The 19,609-nt window shown below is 53.4% G+C and overlaps 2 protein-coding genes across 9 annotated transcripts in view; one reads left to right on the plus strand and one right to left on the minus strand.

Moving 5' to 3' along the window:
• The window catches only part of LOC105463812 (ninjurin 2), a 97,633-nt gene extending 81,890 nt beyond the window's left edge, over positions 1–15,743 (plus strand). For 4 of the 5 annotated variants that reach the window (XM_011711133.2, XM_011711138.3, XM_011711134.3 and 1 more), the window contains exons 2-4: positions 13,800–14,031; positions 14,652–14,836; positions 15,375–15,743. In XM_011711133.2, the coding sequence (XP_011709435.2) occupies positions 13,800–14,031; positions 14,652–14,818 (399 nt within the window). In that variant the 3' untranslated portion in view covers positions 14,819–14,836; positions 15,375–15,743. Of the gene's footprint in view, positions 1–13,534; positions 13,615–13,799; positions 14,032–14,651; positions 14,837–15,374 lie in introns of those variants that run through there. The other variant, XM_011711139.3, reaches the window with a different exon arrangement.
• A 795-nt stretch (positions 15,744–16,538) lies between these two features.
• Positions 16,539–19,609, minus strand: part of LOC105463809 (beta-1,4-N-acetyl-galactosaminyltransferase 3) — a 103,271-nt gene continuing 100,200 nt past the window's right edge. For 2 of the 4 annotated variants that reach the window (XM_011711129.3, XM_011711130.3), the window contains exon 20: positions 16,539–18,728. In XM_011711129.3, the coding sequence (XP_011709431.2) occupies positions 18,620–18,728 (109 nt within the window). In that variant the 3' untranslated portion in view covers positions 16,539–18,619. The remainder of the gene's footprint in view (positions 18,729–19,609) is intronic. The other 2 variants (XM_071072378.1, XM_011711131.3) reach the window with 1 other exon arrangement.

Below are 19,609 nucleotides of genomic sequence, written 5' to 3' on the forward strand. Positions count from 1 at the left end.
AGAAAACACTGTGGCTGCCCTGGTGTGCGAAGGGATCGGCAGTGCAGTCGAGGTGTTTGTGTTCTACAGCCATTGGCGGGCAGCCCCAGAAGGCACCATAGAAGAGGTTCACTGAGTTCAGCTCGCCCTGGTCCTGCCTTTGAAGTCTCTTCGGAATGAATACAGTGAATGACAAATGGATCCTTTTTTTTTTTTTTTGAGACAGGGTCTCGCTCTCTCATGCAGGCTGGAGTGCAGTGGCGTGACCTTGTCTCCCTGCAACCTTTGCCTCCCAGGTTCAAGTGATTCTCTCACCTCAGCCTCCTGAGTAGCTGGAATTACAGGCGCCCACCACCACATCTGGCTAATTTTTGTATTTTTAGTAGAGACGGGGTTTCACCATTTTGCCCAGGCTCGTCTCAAACTCCTGACTTCAAGTGATCCACTCGCCTTGGCCTCCCAAAGTGCTGGGATTACAGGTGTGAGCCACTGCACATGCTGACAAGTGCATCATTAATTCACTCCTTCATTCATTCAGTACTCCAGGCTAGGTGCCCCCTTGTTCCCATGCAGCTTTTCCATTGGGGAGGGATGGATAAGTTCTCTTTATCACCTGGCTTCCCCCTTTATACACTTATTCTCTGCTAAGCTTTGTCATTTTAGGGTATTAGGAGAATAGGATGTAAACCGAAACAAGAGATTTATTTTGCCAAGGTTGAAGGTGAACTCAGAAAAAACAAACACCATAAGATCTGTGACCTGTGCTTTTTCCAGTGAGGATTTTGGGAATTTCACTATTTAAAGGGAAAGAGCAAAGCAAGAAGGGAAGATGTTTTAAAAGGAGGGTGGGTAGGCTGCAAGGCTACGGTTGCCTTCCTGTGAGGCTGGGATAGTGCTCCACGAATCTGCATTTTACGTGTGAAAAGAGGGAGTGGGGACGGCTCAGTTATGAATTGGTCCTGGGCTCAGTGAATCCGCGTTTTATGTAAGGTGAAGTAAGCCTGTGAAATGACTGCGGTTTGGGAACACAGGGAAGGCAGTTTTGTCTTTTGGTTTTGGTTTGTTTTGTGTGACTCCATGTCCAAGTTGAACTTTCTCTTCCGCTTAGTGAATTTGGGGGTCCCAAGATCCTAGTTTTCTTTCACAAGGGCTTTGGGAAGGCAGAGATCTTTGTTGTCTGCTAGGTGCCTAGCTCAGGCTAGGAGCTGGAAACAGGTTTGCTGACCTGAACTCAACAGGAATCTTGGCAGGCTGTCTGCAGGGCTGGGTGGGGTGGGAAATCCACCACCTTCCCTTTTCCCATCTCACTGTCAGATCTGAGCTACTTCATGAGGTCTCACCTGGACGATAGCCAGAGACGGTAGGCTCAGCTCTCATTGCTTCTTATTCTAATTGCCTTGAATCCCGAGGAAATAACTCTTACCTTTTGGAAATGTATAATCTAGTGGGGACGTACAAAACTCATAGACACCCTTATGTGGAATGTTGATATTTTGCTTCATGATACTTGTTCCGAAAGTCCTTTCCACTTACCCGTGTTTAGGTTCCTGTCTGGAATTAGGCTCCACCACAAAATCTAAGATTCAGCAAAAACAAGAGAGGCTCTAAGTGCTTCTGAGGGAGGACACGAAAAGGATCTGTGAATAAAAGCACTAGACCCTAACAGATCCGTGAGGAATGGCAGCCGGCAGCACCGGTGGGGGAGACAGGAGCTGCTGGGGCTTCTGGCTACTGGTTCGAAAGACGGTTTTGATCGATTCACTCCTCTCTGGAATGATCTAGATATGCTATCTGTAAATATTTTAGACTGGTCCCCATCGTTGAGGGGTTTACACAGCCTATGCTTCCAGGGCTGTAGCAGTTAAGGACACAGAATCCAGAGCCTGCCTGGGTTCAACGTCCAGCTCTAATACTTAAAAAATGGATGATCTCGGCCTGGTGCAGTGGTTCCTGCCTGTAATCCCAGCACTTTGAGGGTGCAAGATGAGAGGATCCCTTGAGGCCAGGAGTTCAAAACCAGCCTGGGCAACATAGTGAGACCACATTCCTACAAAAAATGTTGTAAACATGTAGTGTAGTGGTGTGCACTTGCAGTCCCAGCTACCCAGGAGGCTATGGCAAGAGGATCCCTTGAGTCCAGGAGTTTGAGGCTACAGGGAGCCATGATTACACCACTGCACTCCAGCCTGGGTGACAGAGGGAGAGCCTGTCTTAAAAAAACATAAAAATAGGCCAGGCGCGGTGGCTCATGCCTATAATCCCAGCACTTTGGGAGGCCAAGGCAGGCGGATCACGGGGTCAGGAGATCGAGACCATCCTGGCTAACACGGTAAACCCCATCTCTACTAAAAATACAAAAAATTAGCTAGGCGTGGTGGCAGGTGCCTGTAGTCCCAGCTACTCGGTAGGCTGAGGCAGGAGAATGGCGTGAACGCGGGAGGCAGAACTTGCAGTGAGCCGAGATCGCGCTACTGCATTCCAGCCTGGGCGGCAGAGCGAGACTCCATCTCAAAATAAATAAATAAATAATAAATAAATAGATATATAATAAAAATAAAAAAGGGTGATCTCGGGGCCTGGTGCAGTGGCTTACACCTGTAATCCCAACATTTTGGGAGGCTGAGGCAAGAGAATCGCTTGAACTCAGGAGTTCAAGACTAGCCTGGCCAACATGGTGAGACCCCATCTCTATAAAAATTTTACAATTTTTCATTTCTAGTAAGTTTTCAGGCGATGTTGCTACTGCTACTTCAAGGACCACATGTGGGGAACCACTGGTATATAGGAGAAAAAAACGCAGGCTTAGGATTTAGATAGTGGGGCCATCCCTTAGTATCTGGTGACTTCGGGCATTTGATGTCTTTGAGCCTCAGTTTCTTCACTTGTAGAATGGAACTACATCCCAGCTACTTGGCAGGCTGAGGCAGGAGAATCGCTTGAACCCAGGAGGTGGAGGTTGCAGTGAGCCAAGCTCATGCCACTGCACTCTAGTCTGGGCAACACAGTGAGACTCTGTCTCAAAAAAAAAATATATATATATATATATACATGGGAGTACAGTTGCTTCTCAACTTATGATAGAGTTACATTCTGATAAACCCATAGTTGAAAATATCGTAAGTCAAAATGCATTTAATACCCTTAGCCTACTGAACTTCATAGTTTAGCCCAGCTTAACTTCAGTGTGCTCTGCCCACTTACACTAGCCTCCTGCTGGGCCAGATCGTCTAACACAAAGCCTCCTTTATAACAGAGTACCGAATATCTTCTGTAATTTATTGAATAATGTACTGAAAGTGAAAAAGAGAGTGGTTGTGTGGATACTCGAAGTACAGTTTGTAAAGTTTATCGCGTACGATGGTGAAAAACCGGGGACCATCTGTATTCCTACCTGCTTTGTGGAGTCGTGCCTGGCATACAGCATTATCGTTATTTAATTACCACCGTTTAAATTTTAGCAATTTTGTTAGCCCTTGAGGGATGAGCAGGATTGAAGTCAGCAGAGACTGGCTGGGAGGGCTTGGGGGATGTCTCTGAGAACCTCAAAGCCGAAGTGGGTGGAGAGCAAAGAGCAAAAGGCCAGACGGGTCTGGAAGGCCCAGGACAAGGCGCGGATTGGGAAAGTGCTCTTGTGTAGGGTAGATATTGAGAGGCAGCAGATCGATTCTTTGGAAATGTCTGTGTGGTGGGTAAATCCACGGTTAACTCTGAACCCGGAGAAGACAAGTCTTTTCTGAAAGCCACTGACAAGGTGACCTCTTGCAGGGGAGGTGGAAACTGCTCCCTAAGAAAGAGCAAGGAGGCTGGGGGGGTGGCTCAGGCCTGCAGTCTCGGCACTTTGGGAGGCTGAAGCAGGAGGATCGCTGGAGCCCCGGAGGTCGAGGCTGCGGTGAGCTGTGACCGGGCCACACACTGCAGCCTGGGCCACACAGCAAGACCCTGTCTCAAAAAACCAGTAACAACTAAAATAAAAAAAGCAAGCAGGCCCCTCTGCGCTCCCGTTTCAACGCACGTGCTTTCCTGTTCTTCCCTACACGCCCTGCTTCTGTTTGCAAGCTGTGGCCCCTTTTGTTGCACGGAAACCCGTGCACCTCCATATCACAAAGGGGTCAACGCCCGGGGAACGCCCGCGCTGGCGGACGCTGTTTCCTGGCGCCCCCTGGCGGGCAACGGCGGTGCCGCAGGCCTTCCGGGACGCCGCTCCCCACGTGGCCTCTCGGCGCCGCAGCCCAGGCCTCAGTGTGCAGCCCCGGGCAAGGGCTGGAACTCGCAGTGAGACTGTGCCCAGGGCCCGGAGGAGGTCTCTGGACCAGTCACCTATTATTGCTGGAATAACACGCAAAAGACACCCCACCCCGACGTGGATTAGAGACTGTTGATTTTTAAGGGCGAGATCACGGCTCTTGGCAGAGGAAGGCTGCAGCCAGGGAGCCTGCATGCGGCCTGCCCCAGACAGAAGGCCTCAGGGGTCTGAGCTTTTACAGCTTTTGGCCTGAAGACCAGCTGCAGCTTCCAGCCCCAGTCATTCATTCCCTGAGGCTCCCTCAGGACTGCTGAGCAAAGGCAGGATCTAGGGGAAAAAGAGCTCTGCCTGCAGTGGGGGCATTTCTTTTAAGAGCAAAGGTTCACTTCGCAAAGTTCTCTCCCCTACCCAGAAGCCATTGTGCATGAAGCCCCACCCTTAAAAAACCTGACTTTTGCCTTTTTTGAAAAAGCTCTCTCGTAAAAATTCAATGCAATCATCATTCATTGTGCACCTATTGTGGACAAGGTGCTGAGCTAGGCTCCGTGGGGACTCAGGCCTGTGGAGATGGGGTCCATGTGCTAAAGTGGGCAGCAGAAGGAGCCGTCTCAAGAGGTCTCAACAACGCCAAGGCCAGCACAGGCCAGGGAGCAAGCGACCTTCTTTCAAACAGGGCCTTGGTGGAGTGCACTTGGGGACAGGGTCTACGAAGGAGGGAAGGCTTTCCCCAGGGGGAGCATGGCGGAGAAAGAAAGGCCTTTAGTCCCGGAGCAGAGCAGGAGCAGCTGGGAAGGGTGGGGTGTGTTCAGGGAACAGTGAGTAATCTGGTGTGGCCCCGCACGTCTGAGCATCACAGAGTCTGGCACAGGGTTCGCTCTCCAGGGGTGGGAGGAGGAGCTGGGGACCAGGCTAGAGAGGTGGGTGGGGGCCCCAGGAGAGAGGACTACACTTGAGTAACAATGACCCTGGAGACCCAGTGCAGGGGGGCTTGTGTGAGCATTTCTCTTCCTGCTGGCGGCTCAAACGTGAGAGCCAGCAGGAGTGAGGAGAGAGGCTGCCTAATGGGTACAGGAGGCACCTTCAAACACAGTGGAAGTTGTTAGGACCATAAATGGTGACTACTTCGAAATTGGGGCTGGGACGGGCCCTGAGTCACAACACAGTATTTAAAATGCCTCTAGGCCCACACGTGGGAGTATAATCCTGTGTGGGATAGATTTCCTTCTCGTCTCATATTTGTTTAATACTTCACAGTTTTCAAAGCACATTCACCCACATTATCCTATTGATCTTTCTAGCAGCCTTTGTGCTAGACAGGGCAGATTATTATTCCCACTTCAGAGAAGGACCAGCTAGGGTCTGGGTGAGATGAAGTCATAAATTCGGTTTTGTTTTAATAAGTTTATTTTAACCACTGGCCTTTTGCAGGGTATGCCTCGGTTTGTTTTGTGTTGCTGTAACAGAATAACTGAGACTGGGTAATTTATAAACAATAGAAGTTTATTTGGCTCATGGCTCTGGAGACTGGGAAGTCCAAGAGCATTGCACTGGTATCTGGTGAGGGCCTTCATGCCACATCCTTCCCTGGTAGAAGGTGGCAGGGCCAGAGAGCTTGCAAACACAAGAGAGAGGAAGGAAGCCAAGATCATCTTTTATTTGTTATTATTATTATTATTATTTTAATCAGGAACCCACTCCTGAGATAACCTGACCCACCGCCATGATAATGGCATTAATGCATAAATGAGGGCAGAGCCCTCATGACCTGACTGCCTCTTAACATTATTACAGCAGGGGTTAAGTTCCCAACCCATAAACTTTAGGGGGCACATTCAGACCGTAGCAGAGTGCGTATTTGCTTTTGTTACCAATTTATTGATTTATTTATTTTTGAGATGGAGTCTCGCTCTGTCACCCAGGCTGGAGTGCAGTGGCACAGTATCAGCTCACTGCAACCTCCCCCTATACCTGGCCTATTTATTTATCTTAGAGACAGAGTTTTGCTCTTGTTACCCAGGCTGGAGTACAGTGGCACCATCTCGGCTCACGGCTCACTGCAACCTCTGCCTTCCCAGGTTCAAGCGATTCTCCTGCCTCAGCCTCCCAAGTAGCTGGGATTACAAGCAAGCACCCAGCTGATTTTGTATTTTTAGTCAAGACGGGGTTTCATCTTGTTGGCCAGGCTGGTTTCAAACTCCTGACCTCAGGTGATCTGCCCGCCTCAGCTTCCCAAACTGCTGGGATTACAGGTGTGAGCCACCTTGCCCGGCCACAAATTTATTTTTTAAGATAGTTCATTCACACGGTTCAAAATTCAAAAGGTACAGATAAAATTCCCTCTCTCAACCCTATTCTTCCAGTCACCCAGGTCCCTTCTTACCCGTTTGAACCCAAGCCTTTTGCCTTTGGGTCTAGTGCCCCTTTTGCGGCAGCAGACAGCCCTACTGCAGATTCAGGAAAGCCTCGGGCAAGTTTCACTTAGGTAGAGGTTATGCCTCCTCTTAGTAAGTGTGCATGTGTACCCTATGGGACTAGTCTTCTTTCATCTTAGGCCGCATATGTTTTTGTTTTTTATCTGTTTTTTTTCTTTGAGACGGAGTCTTGCAGTGTTGCCCAGGCTGGAGTACAGTGGCGCCATCTTGTCCCACTGCAACCTCCACCTCTGAGGTTCAAGCAGTTCTCCTATCACAGCCTCCTAAATAGCTGGGAGTATAGGCATGGGCCGCCACACCCAGCCAGGCTGTGTGTGTTTATCTTTAGATCTTAAACTCCTTGGAGTAGGAAGTATGTCTTCTACTTCTCGGGGGCAGTAGAGTAAGGGTGAAAATTACAGGCTCTGGGCCTGGCACGGTGGCTCACGCCTATAATCCCTGTACTTTGGGAGGCCGAGGCAGGTGAATCACCTGAGGTCAGGAGTGCGAGACCAGCCTGGGCAATATGGTGAAACCCTGTCTCTACTAAAAATTCAAAAATTAGCCGGGCGTGGTGGCGCACACCTGTAATCCCAGCTACTCGGGAGACTGAGGCAGGAGAATTGCTTGAACCCAGGAGGAGGAGGTTGCACTGAGCCAAGATTGTGCCACTGCACTCCAGCCTGGGCAACAAGAGTGAAACTCTGTCAAAAATAAATAAATAAATAAATTAATTAATTAAAAATTACAGGCTCCGGCACATAGAGGATTGGAATTTAAAACTGTGTTGTGTGATTGTGGGCAAGTTACTTAGTCTCTCTGAGCCTCTATTTTCTCAACTGTGATGATGATACCCTCGCCTGCTTCGCAGAACTGCTGTGAGGACTACATAAGGCGACTCATGTTCTGTGTTTAACCCTGTTTCAGGCACAAGGTATGTCCTCTGTAGGTGGGAGCCACCATTGTTCCCATGCACTGAGAGCCCACTATGTGTGTTTACAGCGGGACAGGCCCAGGCACCCTTCCCAGCTGAATTCTGACAAGGGACTGACACCGAATTAAAAGCTCACCTAAGCCCCTTCCTTTGAACAAATCACTCTTCCCAGGCTGGGACCCACCCTTTCCCTTTGTGAGAAATCAGCTTTCCAAAAGCCTAGGTCGCCACTGTCTCCTTCTCGAGGGAGGCCCGGCTTTCCCAGGCAGTCGGTCATTTTGAGGCCACCAGAAGGGCCACTGGCCCCTGTTCCTCTGGGCCTGTCTAGTGTGTAGCCCTGAGTGTGAGCTGGCACACAGGAAGCTCCCATGCGGGTCTTCTCGGGGCCGGCAGGAATGACTCATGAGAGGGTCACCCATGCCCTGCAGCTGCCTCTCAGCGATGTCCTCGGCCCCCGGGATTCTCCACTCAGAGCCGGCTTTCCCATCCCTAGACCACTCCGTGCTAGGAAGGACCCAAGGAAGCCTGTGTTCCAGTCCCTTCAGTCTCACAGATAAGAAAAGGAGTCCAGTGCTCCGAGCCCCGGCTTGTTCAGTCATTAAAGCAGAGCTGGAATGTGGTCAAGGTGCCTTTGGTGACACCCTCCGGGCTGCTACAACTCCCCCTCACCAGCCTACACCTTCCCATGGGACACACACTGCCTGCCACAGGCCCCAGGGCCTAAACACACTGATTTGCGGGCTCCATGGCTTTTCGGTAGGGCAGTTACTTACCACTCTGGGGTTTACTGAACCTCCGTGGCCCTCTGGGAGAACAGCCCTGTAATCTTGTTTCCAAGAAAGAGCAGAATGATCTGTTGGAGCTCATGGTCTCCACTGACCATAATATCGATAAACAACGTAAAAACATGTTTACTTTTTGTCAAAAAAGGCATTCCTTTCCTATCCAACCTAAGTTCTGTAAATAAACAAAAATATAGGCCAACAAGGATTAAGGGATAAAGGGCTGTCTGGGAGAACAATGAAGCAATCCTTGACTTCAAGGGATGGAATTGCACCAGCCTTAGGAGCTGGGACTTGGCAAGAGGCCTAGGTGACAGGGAAGTCTGAGCTGGAATGAGAGAGGAGGGTGTGGAAGAGGGAGGAAAATGACTGTGCTGGGCAGGCCCAGGAACGGGGCAAACTGGCGACCGCTGGGTCTGTGGTGTCCCCCACCCCCTGCCTCATCCCCATGCCAATCACCAAACCCATGTCCTGTTGTTGCCCAGAGGCCCAGAGGCGTCCAGATCAAACTCTGGATCTACTCCCACCTTCCCTGCACTCGCCGGGCTCCAGCTTCATGCCGCCCCAAATTCCCCGTCTGTCCGGGTGTCATCGGTTGGGCAGATTTTGATGGGCAGCCTTTCCCACAGGCAACCGCGCCTTGAACAGGGACTCTGGGAGCCCAAAGCAATGAGTCTTGGGTCAGTGTCCTGCTTCCCTTGAGTGGCAGGGGAGGGGTGAGCAGGGTGGGGCAGAATGAGACCAGAGCCAGCCTCATTGAGAGAAGGATCTCAGGCTGGGAAAATGGGAACCGCTTGGATTTGTCCTTCCTTCTGTGGAGGAGCAAAGTGTGGTTCTGTCTGTCCGTGGCCTCTGCCCTCCAGAGACAGGATTTTCCTCCAGTTTTATAGATGTGGAAACTGACCACCAAAGCGCCAAGCCCAGAGGCAGAGTTGGGCCCGGAATCCTAACCCACCGGCCCCTGCTCCTCGAGGATCAACACCAAAGGAGCCGGGAGTGGGCAGAGCCCTGTGTGCTTGTGGCGGGTGGAGGCCGCCAGCCCACGCGGGCCAGCTCTGCAGGGAGGGCGCAGAGGCCAGGGCCAGGGCCAGGGCAAGGGGAGGGCGGCAAGCGAGAGCCAGCTGTGAAGAGTCCGGTGAAACACGAATGACTCATGCGGGTGGCTCTGCTCCTCAGTCCAGCCCACATTCCCGGGTCTCTGTTCCCGACCCGCCTGGGCCTGGCCTTAAAGGGCCAGCTCCTCCGTGCAGGAGCGGGGGCCACCCTGCTGCGCTCCCCACGCCTCGGTCACCCTGGTCCCTGTGGAGTTGCTCCCAGTCCCTGGCTGTGGGCGAAAGGATGGCCCCCTGCAGGGTTTAGGGCTTTATCGGGTCCACTCCTCCCACTATAAGGGAGGGCCCTCGGGTCATTTCATCCATCCCCCTGCCTCTGAGCAGGGCTGCACCTAAACGGGCCCGCAAGGATAGAGAAACCCGTTCCCTGCTTTTACAGACGTTGCAATGGAAGGGCCCCTCTCCAGGCCCCCAGCTCCAGGGCCTCTGCCCGCCTTTCCACGCGCCGGCCCCGGGCTGCAGGTGGCGCCGGACGCCCCGCCCTTCTCGTCTCCCACCCCACGTGGTTCCACTTCAGCTCTGGCTGATTCTTGAGCTCTGGCTCGACACGCGTGTTTGGAGGGTTTCAGGTCGGCCCATCCGGACTCGCGGGCGAGGCTCCCGTCCCGGGCCTCGGAGGGGTCACACCAACCCCGTCCTGCGCGTGGCTTCCCGGGGCGGAGATACCGTCCGGCGGCCGCGGTCCCGCCGCTTCCCCGGACCCTGCGCGCCACCGTGTGGACACTCGGGGAACTGGCGCCCGCGGGGCCGAGACCCCGCCCAGCACCCACAGTTCAAGGCGGTCCGGAGTCGGCCTCAGAGAGAGGAAAGGGGGAGGCGCACCCCCTGAACACACTGCGAGCCTCACATTCTCTGCGAAACAATGGCTTTTAGATGAATTTAACAACAAAAGCCAACCCGCTCTGTTAAAACTTACAAATAGCAATACTTTCCATAGAGGTTTGGGAAGACCTGTGTGGCCCAAGTGCCCACCCCTTCCACCCACTGCCGCCTCTTCCCCCACTAACTGGTCAGTGCTCAGCACGTCCCACTGGAGGTCTGGGTTTAAGGTTTTGTTCACTGTTAACAAACAAATTTGGGGGGAAGGGGCTCTGTCTTCCTCTAAGCTAGACCAGGAACGAGGAGAAAGGGCAAAGCTTGCTGCTACGGGACAAACTGGAGGATGGGGAAGAGAGCGGAGGGGTGGCACAGGCATGGGGCAGGGAGGCCAGGGGGCACAGCTGAGCCTGGGCAGAGGCACTTTGAATTTGGGGGCAGGGGGTGAGACTCTCTTGCCTAATGAGTGCTCTTGGGGACCGAGGACAAATCTTCACCAAACGGGCTATGGCCACAGGTTGCAGCCTTGGTGCTGACACCGACCATGGGCCTTTGTGGAGTGTTGGCCCTGGGATCCCTGGCCCTAACCAACCAGGCCAGCTGGCCCTAGACAAGCCGGCCTTGCTTGAACTGGATTTCCAAAGGCCCTGAATGCTGTGTGTGGCCTCCCAAGTCCACACAGCTCCTCACTCACCCTCTGTCCCTACCTCCTCCAACCTCACTGGCTGCCCCCAGCACCAGCTGAAACCCCGGCCCCGGCAAAATCAAACACAAACGAAGACAGGGGAGAGATAGTGAGCACTCCATTCCTTTCGTGCCTACGGACGTTTTCCTTATTTTTGTGGGCCCCGGACCCCAGCCTGATTTTGGTGGCCGTCAAAAGGAGCTTGCCAGGGCCTGTTGCGAGCAGCCTGTGGCTCAGTGCTTACCCAGGATCCCGGGGAGGGGCAGCAAGTATGCCTTGTTCGGCATTGGGGTCCTCACAGCCCCAAGCACCGCCTGGCATGTACACTCAATCTATTGAATGAATGCTACCCGCTGGTCTCCGTTCTGATCTCCCAGGGAAAGTGTTTAAATTGCTCCACTGGCCAAAGTGCACACTCCTGATTACCCTCGGCGAGTCCTGCCCCAACCAGAAGTTGAGGACACTTGGAATCTTGATAATGAACAACCCAGGTGCAGGGAACTGCCCCGTGTAGGAAGCTGGTGGCCTGGAGTGTGGTCAAAGAGCCACTCCTGTGTGCTTGATCCTCCAGTGACTGGTCCACAGAGTCAGAGAGGGGCAGCCTGCGGGGCATAGGCTGCCAGGGGGGATTCCATCAGAGCAGGTGCTGTTAGCACCCTGTGCCTCTTGAATGTGTCTGTGCGTGCACACCCTCCTGGCAAACAGAGCAAAGGGCCAGGAGCTGGGAAAGGAAGCGAGAAGAGCAGGGTGGAGACATTAGGCTGAGCTTTGAAGGCAAACTTTAGGAGACGGACCGGGGAAGAGAGGCCCCCTTCTGTTGGACTAGGAGAGGACTGGTCCAATCTGTAGCCAGGCATGTGGATTAGAGCTGGGTCTCCAAAGACGAGTGCCCAAGACCATATTGTAGGATAAGAAAATTAAACTTCTATTTATATTGAATGTTATGTAATCCTCTCAAATGTTTCTACTTTTTACTATATATATTAGTGCCATAAAAATATGTATAATTGATAATGGAAGGATGTACATGTATTGAGGATGCATGGCCAAAACAGTTTTTAATGCTGAGATGACACTATCAAGAAAGTCTGGAGACCACTGCATTTCAGAGTTTTGTTTTTGTTTTGAGACAAAGCTGTCGCCCAGGCTGGAGTGCAACGGCGCAATCTCCGCTCACTGCAACCTCCGCCTCCTGGTTCAAGTGATTCTCCTGCCTCAGCGTCCTGAGTAGCTGGGATTACAGGCATGTGCCACTACACCCAGCTAATTTTTTTGTATTTTTAGTAGAGACGGGATTTTGCCATGTTGGCCAGGCTAGTCTCAAATTCCTGACCTCAAGCCATCCACCTGCCTTGGCCTCTCAAAGTGCTGGAATTACGGGCATGAGCCATCGCACCCGGCCTCATTGCAGGGTATCCTCATAGAATCCAAAGGTTCTGAGAGATAGGATAAATCAGTTAGCCTATGTGTAAATCAACTGTCCTCTGTGTAACTCCCTGAGGTACAGAGAAGTGAAGCGACTTACTGGGGTTGCATGAAGTACAAGGAACATTCCAGACCCTCTGAGACCTACTCATCCACGTATCCATCCATCCATCCACCCACCAATCTCTCCATCCATCCCTTAATCCATGAAGCTTTATACTTCAAAATCAAATGTAAATTATGCTTCAATAAATCCTAGCCAAAAAAATTAAAAACAAATTAAGAGTGTTTAACTAGTATGCATCACTGTGCATATAAGGTATGCATCCATCTATCCATTCATCTGTCCTCACTTAGCGGGTATCTGTCCTGTCGTGGTGATCTGCTGGGTCATCTTCCCTACCTCCAGGCTGTAGCATCTTTCAAAGTCCTCCCTTCCTTCCTTTCTCACCTTGTTCCACTTCAGTTCCTTTTCACTCTGATCCTAAATCAAGACACTAACTTTTAAATGACTCTCCCTGCTTCTAGCCCTTCCTGGCCCAATCTGTTCCAAGCAGCACTGCTAAATCAATTTTCCAAGTACTCTTGAGTGACTGCAGATTGCCCTTGGCCATGGCGCCCAGTCTGAATTTCTTGGCCGAACCCAGAGGCCCACAGCATATGCCCTATATTGTGATTCTGTCTTTTGGAGTTAGTGGCTTCTTGAGAAGCTTTAGTTTACACTTCAAAATCAAATCGAATGTAAATTATGCTTCAATAAATCCTAGCCAAAGGTAATAATTAAAATGAATTAAGAGTGTTTAACTAGTATGCATTACTGTGTGTACACACTCATGCATGCATGTGTATGCTGACAGCGTGTGCCTGAGCAGGGCGGCAGCTCCAGTGCTCCTGAGGGATGGAAATCCAGCCACGACCAGCTGGTGAGCTGTGCACCCTGCCTTGGGGGCCACGGCGTTATGGAGAGTAGGTACCTTTCTCTATGTCACCCAAAGCCACCAAGCTCCTTTTATTGTCTTCTCAGGTGCTTTCCTCTCAAAGGAAAAGAAAACAGCCCAAAGCTGAGGCCTGGCCCAGGTAAAATAGCGAATAGGATGAGGAAGGTGCATTTTACCAGCAGCAGAGAACCCTCTCCGCTTTCTCCAGCCAGGTGTGCGAAGGTGTGAGGGAAGGGGCGACTCTCCAGGAAATATCAACTGCAACAGGACATCATTCCAGAGTGCAGAGGTCCTTAACGGGTTTTCTAGTCCAACCCTTAATTTTATCAGGCCCTGAAACTGAGAAGGGTGTCACTTGCCCTGAGCTTCCCACCTGGTTTGGAAAGAGCTTTAAAACCTCTCTCCTCTCTCCCACCTGTCAACTTCTTCCCTTCCAGAGCCCCCCTTGGTAAGTCTGTGCTCTCTCCCCTACAGCCTGGAAGCTCTGACCCCAGGAGGAGCCAGCCCATCAACCTGAACCATTACGCCACCAAGAAGAGCGTGGCGGAGAGCATGCTGGACGTGGCCCTGTTCATGTCCAACGCCATGCGGCTGAAGGCAGTGCTGGAGCAGGGACCGTCCTCTCACTACTACGTCACCCTGGTCACCCTCCTCAGCCTCTCTCTGCTCCTGCAGGTGGCCATCGGCGTCCTGCTCGTGGTCATCGGTGAGGAGCCCAGCCCGCAGTCAGACCTTCTGCCTTGGCACCTGCGGCCGGCAGAAAGGCCCCCCATGTTCCCTGGGCCACCCTGCATTGGCGCATGCAGCTTTGCAACCACACACTGACCTGCAGTGCGCCCTCTGCTAACACAGGCCCAAAGAACAACTTCCTGTCCTATCTCCTGGTATCCCACGCCACCCCACAAGGGCAGGCGCCCTGTCCTATCTCCTGGTATCCCACGCCACCCCACAAGGGCAGGCACCCTGTCCTATCTCCTGGTATCCCACGGAGCAGACACTCCACAGCACCTGCCGAGTGACTGTGCCAGCACCTTGCTAACTGCTCACTCACCCACTCGCTCGCCCGCTTCTTCCTTGAGCACTCATCCCACGCTTAGAGGACCCAGCTTAAGTTCCCAAATCCTGGTGGGATGAAGCACACGAGGGTGCCCCATGTGCTGGTTGGCGAGGGCAGAGGCATTTTGGCCCGATTTCGACCACCTTCCTGGATTTTTGCCGCATGGGTTTCTGAAGGGCCCCTCTCTCCAAACTCTGGTGGGCGTTGTGGGGGCAGCTCCGTGCTGTGGCCCCATCTCTGACCCTTCCCCCTACTCCACTTCCCTGCAGCACGGCTGAACCTGAATGAGGTAGAAAAGCAGTGGCGACTCAACCAGCTCAACAACGTGGCCACCGTCTTGGTCTTCTTCACCGTGGTCATCAATGTTTTCATTACAGCCTTCGGGGCACACAAGACAGGCTTCCTGACTGCCAGGGCCTCAAGAAATCCTCTCTGAATACAGCCCGGGACCCAGGTGAGGGAGGATGGGGGAACCCCAGCTTCAGGGGCTCCCCAAGCGGCCCTTCTCTCCCCTCTGGGGCTTTCGGGCAAGAAACAGATCCCCTTGCCAAACAAAGGGGGAAGGCCTGTAGCTCCGAGAGCAAGGAGGGGATTTGCAAGAGCCTGGCCTCGGCAAGGCCTGCACAAAGCCCCATTGCTGTGTTAAAGGGCAGCTCTCGGTTCTTGGCTCAGGGTCTCCCACGGTCTGGGACAGGGTGGAGGCGATGCCATTAGTGGTTAACTCTGCCCCTCCGGCGAAAGGAAAGGTGGAGATGGGGAATTTCTCCCTGCCATTGTCTAGCAGCCTTTGCTACTGACTGTGGTCCCTGGGCCAGCGGCATCCACAAACCACTCAGAAGCTTGCTGGAAAGGCAGCATCTCAGGCTGTGCTCCAGATGGGCTGCAGGCACGTGCATGAGGAAGGTGGCCAGGTGCACCCTGGGCACGCTGAAGGTTGAGGGGCACCGATCTGGCCTGCCCTCCTCATTGCCTCTTCTCTGCTTCCCCAACAGGTACTGGGCCTGGAACTCCTACCTCCTTCCTCCGTGATCTGCCAGGCTCATGGGCACTGTCCACAGCCCAGGAGAGCTTCTGAAAGGACGGTAGAGCTGCCCTTGCTCCCTACCCACAGCACCTGAGTTAAAAAGTGATTTTTTGGTTATTGGTCTGAGGGATTTCCATCTTAGTCTGGAGTCCTGAGCTCAGATGCAGGTACTGCCAGCCATACCTCCCTGGTAGCAACCCTGGACCTAAGGCATGTCTGTCGAAGGCCAAGTCTGCCCAGCTTAAGGACTCTGGTTCTGACTCTACCCTACTGCTCTAGGCCTGTTTTCCCTTTCTGTAAAATGGAATCTATATCTATAAAGGTTTCTTCAAATCTACTCTCGAGTCCACGTATTTGTCTAGTCCTGCAGGCTCAGGCATCCAGGCTGGTCTCCCTCTGTGCCTTGGAGAGGGCTGAAGAGCGTAAACCCCAGGGCTGGAGGGTGGGAAGGCTTTTAAATTACTCCCTCCTCTGTGGGTTCTGCTCGGAGCCACAGTGTTCCTGGCCCAGATGGGCTTATTGTCATCTGCCGCGTCCGCTGTAGATGAGTCCATTGCAGATGGACGCACACATGCACAATCTTCTCCATGAACCTGCTGTAAGCTATTCTCGCTTCCAGTCACAGCTTCCCTTAGGCATGTGTTTAAGGACTGCAAACTCACTTTAACCTTTGCCTGGGCCAAATGTAATAAGGAAGGTAGATCTGCACCTGCAAAGCATTAGCAGAGCACTGCCAGCTCAAACAGAAATGATTTTTAGACAGTCTGCCGGTTTAGAAGCAGCCGTTCCTTGGCTTCTCTCGACTGCTCACCGAACCATTCTGGCTTTATATCTAGCCTTCTCCACCCAGGGCAGCCATAGCTTTTCTCAGCTAAAACCACCAGCCTCCATCAATCTTCCGAACAGAAAATGCCTGGTCTGTTACACGGTGGGCTGCTCAGACAGGAACAACGTTGTCTTCTTCCTGAGTAAACCACAGTGCAGAGAAGGCCATCCCCACACGGCAGGCACCACACTTGTTGTAAGGGTGGAGGGTGGTGTAGGAGGGTCCTTGGCACACTCACCTGGGCCCCTCAGCCCAATCCTTTACATCCGTGAAGAGCAACAGGAAAAGACAAGCACTTATTTTTTTTCTAAGAAGTTGCTGTATTTAATGCTTCCCCTCCCACCATCCCACACCCTCCCCTACCCAAGACATTTCTCTAGAAAGTAGGGGCCTTGCCCGGCCCTTCCTCTTAAGGCAGATGGTGTGGAGGTAACAAACATCAAATGCAAGGCACTGGCCCAGGGTGCAGGGGTGGAGGGCAGGATAGTAGGCTGGGCTGGCTCCTGGCCGTTGGAAGTGAAGCAGGCGGGCAGTTTGGGCTGGTTCCAGCCTTCCAGTGCAATGCCCGAGGACAAGAGTGGTCCCAGAAAGAAACTGGCAGCCCCACTGGCCAACTGCAGCCCTAGCCTATGCCCCGTGATCCTTCTCCAGCGGCCAGTCGGCCTCAGCAGGGCACAGAAAACGCCACAGCCCAGGAAGCAGGTATGGCCTTCCTAAGCCACAACCTGTAACTCAAAAGTCTTTGTCCTTCATGATTCCTTAAAGGAGGCAGGGATTCTCCCCGATCCCCAAAGGGTTCTCCACGGGCTCCATTCTCCCATTGCCAGACTCGAGCTCTCGGGGAATGCAGAGCCCGCTGGGCAGACCCTGCAGCTCCAGTGCTGTGGTTTGAACTGCCACAGCCTGGAGCGGGGGCTCCGTGGCCTGGTGGTCTGGGCCCCGCCACCCCTCCCCAAGCCCTGTGCTCACCTCCCTAAACAGACTCTGGAGTTCAAGATCCAGCGTCCGATGCACCATGGACAAATTCACAGCAGTGGCGGAGGCAGCAGCAGCAACAGGAAAACCCCCAGCCACAAAAGCACCGGGGGTTATTAGTGCAAGAGAAGTACAAGGTCACCAGGTGACAGAAAGGGTGGCATCGGCTAAAAAGGCCAAGGGCTATTTTCCCTGAAACCGCCCCACCCTTCAGTTCCTCCTGCCCCCACTCCTCTCCCTGCTTCCAGGGGATATCTCAGGGCAGTGTCCTCACCTCCCCAAACCTCTCATCCTGCACCCTTCTCATCCTGTGCCCTTCTCATCCTGCACCCTGGTCCCTGCTCCAGGGTTTCACCCCCATACACCCTTTCCTCTTCTTCCACGCAAGGCCGGGGGGCCAGGGCTCTCCCTGCAGAAGGGCAGGTCTGCAGCGGAGCTGGACTGTGAGGCTCATGGCTTCCACTTCCCTTTTCATCCCTTTCTGTCCAGCCCCCACCCGCTTCTGGTCTAAGGAAATTGACAGATTATGTCCCCATCCTCTTTACCTCGTCTCCACGTCCTCTCTGGAGGCCTCACCCACAGGCACGCCGGGAGGGGAAAGGGCGTCTCTCCCCTGCCTTCGTCACCCTGCCTGTTCTGCAGGCCTGAATGTCCAGTGCCAGGGAATGGCAAGCCCATTGCCCACCAGCTCCCCACCTCCCAATGCCCAAGCGCCAGAAACAGCCCGTTCTGTGCTTCTGGTCTGAAGTGAGCCATCCGGAGAAGGTTAATGCCCTAATCAGTGGCCAGCTGTTTGGTGGCTACTGGGAGATGTGTGTCTCTGGAAGGCACGAGCCCAGGGTGGAGCAGAGAACTGCCCCATGTGGGACCAGCCCCGCAGCCAGGGACAATGCCCAAGGGACATAGGAGTGGGTGGGAGGTCTGCATGTGGGGACAGTCCCTCAGTGGCAGCCTCACCCCCGCTCTGGACAGCAGTTTTGATTTTCTGTTTTAAAAATCCCGCCCCCCAATAAAATACGTCCACTAGAAGAGTGTCTGGTGGTCAGCGCTTGGTGTGAGGAGCGCTTGGTGGATACGGGCGTGCACCTTCATGGATAAGGATGGTGTCGCTCAGCCAGATCTCTCCTTCCTGACTGGTCCTTCTCAGGAGCTGTCCTCATTCTCAACTGAGCAGGTGGCCCCTCCTGGCCTCTCTCTCAAATTCCTCCCTCCTGAAGGCCCAGGAAGCAGAGACAGGAGCCCTGGAACCTGCCTCTGTGAGGGGACAGCTCCAGGTGGAGTGGGCTGTCAGCTTCGAGGCCTCTTGGGGACCAGCCGTCGCCCCACTCCCCATCCCCGAACAGCAGCAGGGCCCTGGGGAGCTGCTGCCAATCCAGGAGCAGGGAGTGCTGGGCCCAGCAGACACCTTCCGGCTACAGCATCTTCATCTGGCGGCGGCTCCACATGCCTCGCTTGGAATGGAAGTGATGGAAGAAATTCCTGAGGGAGAGACGCTCCACTTCCAGGCCGGCTTGGAGGATCCTGGAGGAGGAGGAGCCGGATGAGCCAACAGAAGCACAGGAGGCACCGGGGGGCCCCTCCACCTCTACCACAGACCCTCTGCTCGCTCCCCACGGGGCAGGGAAGGCAGGTGCAGTGGAAGGGTGTGGGCTTTGAAGCCAGGTGGCCTGGGTTTGGATCCAGCTGCATGGCTGGGCACGTCATGCCTTCTTTCAGAGCCTGTCTGCTCATCTCCGGGAGGAGGATGATTATCACATACGTGTAATGAGAGGATAATGTGTGATAGAGAATTCTATCGTTACAGTGGACATACTACATACACATCAGAGATGGTGAAGACGAGAAGGATGGATGCTGAGGGCTCAGCACAGCTCCTGGCACACTCTGAGTGCCCCACAACTGGCGCCTCCAGGGGACACGTCGCAGACGGAGGGAGGCAGGGCTGCACCGGGACATCGCCCAGGCCTCCCCGTGCCTCTTCTGCATGCGCGGCCTGCAGGGTGTTCCTCCCACAGGGAGGCCTGCACTTCTGGCAGGGCCGAGAGTGGCCGACCTGGATTCCTGAGCCTCCAAACAGGCAGGAGGCTCAGGGCTGTGCGGGAGCCGCGCATCGCAGCAAAAGCCCAGCACAAAAATCAAGGTGGAGGTGACTGTGGGCCTGGCTTCCCAGATCAAGGCTTCCAGCTGCCTTGGGGGCTCCTTTGATCTAAGACCCTTTTTATGAGATCCCAGTTATCTAAGTTCCTTTAACTTCCCCCTTTTCACCTCAAATTATCTTAGTTTGTCACCCTCCTTTTCTTCCTTCCCTCAACGGGAAAAAACAATAGACCTAGTTTTCAAGCCTCGAACACTTTAGTGAGTGAGATTTGGGGCAAGTTATCAGCTTCTCTTCAAGACTCAGT

This window comes from Macaca nemestrina, chromosome 10 (assembly GCF_043159975.1).
Source record: "Macaca nemestrina isolate mMacNem1 chromosome 10, mMacNem.hap1, whole genome shotgun sequence".
Classification (NCBI taxonomy): domain Eukaryota; kingdom Metazoa; phylum Chordata; class Mammalia; order Primates; family Cercopithecidae; genus Macaca; species Macaca nemestrina.